Below are 6,096 nucleotides of genomic sequence, written 5' to 3' on the forward strand. Positions count from 1 at the left end.
TCATCCAGCCCAGCATTTTGCATCATGTACTCTGCATATAATTAAATAAGAGGGAAACAATATATAGCCTTATCATACTCCCTTGCCAGTTGTGAACCAGTCCACCATTCCATGTCTGATTCTAACTGTTGCTTCTTGACCTGCATACAGGTTTCTCAGGAGACAGGTAAGATGGTCTGGTATTCCCATCTCTTCAAGGATATTCCACAGTTAATTGTGGTCCACAGAGTCAAAGGGTTTGGCATAGTTAATGAAGCAGAGTTGATGCTTTTTCTGGAACTGCCTTGCTTTCTTTGTGATCCAACAATTGTAGGCAATTTGATCTCTAGTTCACTACCTTTCTAAGCCAGCTTGTATCTGGAAGTTGTCAGTTCATGTACTGCTGAAGTCTAGCTTAGGATTTTGAGCATTATTTGCTAGGCTGTGAAATGAGCACAGTTGTTTGGTAGTTTGAACATTCTTTGGCATTACCTTTCTTGGGATTGGAATGAAAACTGACCTTTTACTTCAAACTTATTGATGACCTAATATTTAAAGTGTAATCTTACACAATATATGATTACCTATGTTTCCTCCTCAAGTGGACATCTCCGTGCTCAGGCTGGAGATGGGAACAAGGAGTTGTTTCTCAGGTGCCAGGTTGACATTGTCTTTCTCCTGCTGGTTATGTTGTTGTACTTTCTTTTTGTGAAATTGGTCTTGGTGCACACTTAAGAAGCATGTGTTTTTCTGTATGTACATCATGCTTTGAAAAGCTTACTTAAAAGTTGACAACATTAACGTGACTTTGTCCACTGGCAATAAAGACAGGGCTGTAGATGCATACACCTTCACACTCCATAGCGGCTGAAAGTGTTCATGTAGTAGAAGACACCTCCTATGTATATAGGGATTCTACACAGCATCTATGACTTGTGGTTAAGATGACTCAGGACTACGGGTGTTTTTTTGTCGAGAGTCTGGGAGGTGGAAGCTGGTGGTTGTTGCTCATCGTTCTCCTCCAGGCTGTGTCGAATCCCGTATCCAAAGTATACGAGAAATCCTAGTATGGAAATGAGAAAATGAGAAGGATAAGTAGGCACTCTTCCTGGTCACAAACGTCCAATAGGCCCTATTATGGTGGCCAAGAAGTTTTGGGGATCTCAGTTTGGGATTAGTCACTCAAGGGGTCTCTTTATGCCAGAATGCCACTTACCAATCACATTCCAGATGGCAAATATGGCCCAGGTCCCAGAAGTTATCTGCATCATCAAGTAAATGTTCACAAAGATGCTCACCAGTGGGAAGACAGGCAGAGCAGGGACCTGTGGGGCAGAGTCAGTTCATCCCTGAACATCCCAGACGTCTGAGTGAGAGACACTAAACCACTTGGGCAGGAAGAGCAGCCTTCAGACTGTGTATTCAGTGCCTACTCAGACCGTGTATGTAATGTACTGAGGGGGATCAGGGAAGAGTCCATTGGGTTTTAGCAATTCCCCTCACTCCAGGATGTTTAGACCATGAAGCAGTTTCACTCCAGGTGGACAGTTTGGGCACATAAGGTCACTTACCTTAAAATAGAGGAATGGGGTTCTGGGGCTGCCTCCAGATGATGACCATGACTCCAATGATGAGCAGCAGCAGCAGCACAGCCACTGGTGTGTACTTGGAGTCTCCAGAGAACCCCTGACTGGACCACTGGACCAGGATCAGGCTCAAGATTATCATCAGGAGAACTACAGGGGTCAAGGTGGAGGAGAACAGGTTCACCTTCAGAAGCTGAAGATGTCAAGACCTTGGGCCACCCTCTCCCAGGCTGCTGCCTCAGCAAGGGCCCTCATATCACCAAGACTCCTCAGTTGACAAAACACACTCCAACACCATACTGTCAATTTCAGCAAACGACCAAAGAGAAATCCCACTGCTCACCGAGTAGTGAGGCACATCCGTAGACAATCTGGCCAGATTTCCTAGTGGGGATGGTGCTGATAGGGAACCACAGACTCTTTAGAATGTTTGAGTTTCTTGCTTCAGGTTCAGAGTCCAGCGGATGTTCATCAGGGACAGGCATCTCAATTTCCTCCTCTGTGTTCTCATTCTTGCTTAAATTCTGGTCTGGCTGGTACCTGAATTAGAGGTTTTAAGGCAATATTAACAGCAGCCCTTACTCATCCAACATCACACAGCCTATTTCACATGTATCCTGTCTTAAGCAGAGCAGGACTTTTAGAAGATAGCTGAAGGCAGAAGACGTTTACCTCCCAACTAATCCCCAAGACTCCGTATCGAGGTGTAGTGGGGTCTCACCTGAGGACAAGAATAGAAAATGCTACCAGGGAGTAAACGAGCAGGGTTCCAACTGACACGAGATCCACAAGGTTTGTGAACGTGAAGAGTAACGCCATGAGCCCTAGAATGAGGGCACAAACAAGGTGGGAAGGGAGTGAGAAACAGCTGGAAATATGTAAGTTAAAGCGTGGGTTTCAATTTTTTTTTTTTTTTTTTCACCTGTAAGATTTCCAGCAGACATGATAGCCATGACACGGGTGCCTGTGCGGACATGGATCCGGGTAAGTACCGGAAAAGGAGCCCGTCCTCTGCCATCGTGTAGATCAAAGGAGGCGTTCTGAACATGGAGCTATAGAGTCTGGAAGAGAAAATGGAAACATGTAAGGATGTCGAGAAGCAGGACAGACCGGGGCTTCTGCTCTCATGTTGGCTTGGGTAAGGTGTCTCTCTGTCCTCTCTACCAATTCTAGGGCTTGGGAGATCTGAGCATCTGACAGTAGACAGGGAGAAAACCATGGCACTGACCTGGATATAAGAGCACAGAGGGTGCCAATAGCCACGAAAATATCTGGCGGGGAGCCACCAACTATGGAGAATGGCTTGTGGCAAAGGGTCGTGAGGCTGAATCTGGTGGTAGGGCACCATGAGGGTGAGTGCCGCTGAGACACCAGAGTAGGCTAAAAAGCAGATGAAGATCGTGATCATGATGCTCCAGGGGATGGAACGACGAGGATTTATAGCTTCTACCCTGCCAAAAGGGAAGAAGTATTGGGTCAGGAAAACACACTGGGATGAAATCGCAAAATCCCCTTCCTTTTTGCACTCAACAATGAGGTTTCCCTTAAGCCAGGGGCAGCCAGTCTGTTCCCAAACCCCAGATGGGACACACAGTGGCCATGTTACCTTTAGTGGCAACAGCATCAATACAAAAAATAGTAGAAACATGTAGCTGCTCCCTGGAGAATCCCTTCAAAGCCAAAAGGTGCAAATCCTCCAGAACCCAGAAGGCCAAGCTACGGTGAGAGAAGGAGAGAGAAAGAACGTGGGTGAGGTGAGTTCAGCCATCTCTACTGAGCTTCTCCCTTCATACTTCAAGTCCTGGGCTCCAGAACTTGCTTCATCTGGATCCATCAGCCCAGATATCTTTTGTCCACTTTACCAGCTCTGCATGCTCTTCACCCATATATTAAGGCCAGTATTACCTCCTAAGCCATAGATGTCTCTGGATCCAGATGTGTTCAGTTTGTAGTCCTGTTCTCTGAGCCTCCAGTTATGCAGATCTCCCTTAATGAAGCCAGTGATGATAATGAAAATGAGAACCAAAAGGTTGGTTCCTATGGATATTTTGGTAACCAGGATTAATTCACGAGCTCCCAGAAGCAGTAGTCCTGTGGGAAGATGTAATATGAAACACTCAAACCATTGGTACTTTCATAGATACAGAAAGCAGGACACACTGGTCATGGAAACACCCCTTTCCAATAAAAAAAGAGAAAACTCCTCACATGGACATCACCAGAAGGTCAATACTGAAATCAGATTGATTGTATTCTTGGTAGCTGAAGATGGAGAAGCTCTATAGTCAGCAAAAAAAGACAGGAAGTGACTGTGGCTCAGATCACCAGCTCCTTGTTGCAAAATTCAGGCTTAAACTGAAGAAAGCAGGGAAAAACCAGACCATTCAGGTATGACCTAAATAAAATCATTATGATTATACAGTGGAAGTGACAAATAGATTCAAGAAATTAGATCTGGTAGGCAGACTGCCTGAAGAACTATGGACAGAGGTTCCTATCATTGTATAGGAGGCAATGACCAAAGCATTCCAAGGAAAAAGAAATGCAAGAAGGCAAAATGGTTGCCTGACATACAGATGGCTAACAAACACATGAAAAGATGCCAAATCACTCATTATCAGAGAATGCAATCAAAACCACAATGAGCTATCATCTCATGCTGGTCAGAATGGCTGCATCAAAAGCCTTACAAACAATAAATGCTGGAGAGGGTGTGGAGAAAGGGAGCCCTCTTACACTGTTGTTGGGAATGCAAACTAGTACAGCCACTATGGAGAACAGTGTGGAGATTCCTTAAAAACTGGAAATAGAACTGCCATATGACCCAGCAATCCCTGCTGGGCATACACACTGGGGAAACCAGACTTGAAAGAGACACATGTAACCCAACTTTCATTGCAGCACTGTTAATAGCCAGGACATGGAAGCAACCTAGATGTCCATCAGCAGATAATGGGATAAGAAAGTTGTGGTACATAGGGACAATGGAATATTACTCAGCCATTAAAAGAAAGCATTTGAGTCAGTTCTAATGAGGTGGATGAAGTGGAACCTATTATACAGAGTGAAATAAGTCAGAAAAAAAACCACCAATACTGTATATTAATGCATAAATATGGAATTTAGAAAGATGGTAATGATGACCCTATATGCGAGACAGCAAAAGAGACACAGATGTAAGAACAGACTTTTGGATTCTGTGGGAGAAGGTGAGGGTGGGATGATTTGAGTGAATATCATTGAAACATGTATATTACCATATGTGAAATAGATGACCAATGTGCTTGATGCATGAAACAGGGCACAAACCCAGTGCACTGGGACAGCCCTGAGGGATAGTATGGGGAGTGAGGTGGGAAGGGGGTTCAGGATGGGGGACACGTGTATACCCTTGGCTGATTCATGTCAAGTATGGCAAAACCCACCACGATATTGTAATTAGTCTCCAATTAAATAAATAAATAATTTTAAAAATGGTTGTCTGAGGAGTCTTTATATAGCTGAGGGAAGATGAGAAGTGAAGGCAAAGGAGAAAGGGAAAGATATATCCAACTGAATGCAGAATTCCAGAGAATAGCAGGGAGAGTCAAGAAAGTCATCTTAAGTGAACAATGCAAAGAATAGAAGAAAACCATAGATGGGAAAGACTAAGATCTCTTCAAGAAACTGGAGATACTAAGGGGACACTTCATGAAAGGATAGGCATGATAAAGGACAAAACTTGTAGGGCTAACAGAAGCAAAAAGATTAGAAGTGGTGGCAAGAATCCCAGAACTATATAAAAAGGTCTTAGTGGCCCAGATAACCATTATGGTGTGGTCATTCACCTAGAACCAGACAGCCTGGAGTGTGAAGTCAAGTGGCCCTTAGGAAGAATTACTACAAATAAAACTAGTGAAGGTGATGGAATCCCAGCTGAGCTGTTTCAAATCCTAAAGATGATGCTGTGAAAGTGCTGAATTCAATATGTCAGCAAATCTGGGAAACTCAGCAGTGGCTACAGTACTAGAAAATATCAGTTTTTTTAATTCCAAAGAAGGGCAATGCCAAAGAATGTTCAAACTACCTATACAATTGCACTCATTTCAATGATAGCAATGTTATGCCAAAAATCCTTCAAGTCAGCCTTCAGCAATATGTAAACCAAAACTTTCAGATATACAGCTGAGTTAAGAAAATGCAAAGGAACCAGAGATCAAATTGCAACATTCGTTGAATCATAGAGAAAGCAGGGGAATACAGACAAATCATCTAATTCTGCTTTATTGACTACGCCAAAGCCTTTGACTGTGTGGATCACATAAACTATGGAAAATTCTTCAAGAGATGGGAATCAGACCACTCTACCTGTCTCCTGAGAAATCTGTATGCAGGTCAAGGAGCACCAGTTAGATCTGGACATGGAATGATGGACTGGTTCCAAGTTGGGAAAGGAGTATGTCAAGGCCGTATATTGTCGCTGCTTATTTAACTTATATGTAGAGTACATATGTGAAATGCTGGGCTGGATGTAGCACAAACTGGAATCAAG

At 43.7% G+C, this 6,096-nt stretch overlaps 1 protein-coding gene across 1 annotated transcript; it reads right to left on the minus strand.

Annotated features, from left to right (window-relative positions):
• Positions 1 to 1,551: 1,551 nt before the first annotated feature.
• LOC113889425 (cationic amino acid transporter 3-like) lies at positions 1,552 to 3,602 on the minus strand (the record flags this gene model as incomplete). The annotated part of the gene is made up of 5 exons (XM_027536081.1): positions 1,552 to 1,715; positions 1,909 to 2,105; positions 2,287 to 2,389; positions 2,856 to 3,016; positions 3,428 to 3,602. Coding segments are annotated over 5 exons (800 nt in total), but the record flags the coding sequence as incomplete, so codon positions are not given.
• Between the last annotated feature and the right edge of the window lie 2,494 nt (positions 3,603 to 6,096).

Source organism: Bos indicus x Bos taurus, unplaced genomic scaffold (assembly GCF_003369695.1).
Source record: "Bos indicus x Bos taurus breed Angus x Brahman F1 hybrid unplaced genomic scaffold, Bos_hybrid_MaternalHap_v2.0 tig00478984_arrow_arrow_obj, whole genome shotgun sequence".
NCBI classification, from domain to species: Eukaryota; Metazoa; Chordata; class Mammalia; order Artiodactyla; family Bovidae; genus Bos; species Bos indicus x Bos taurus.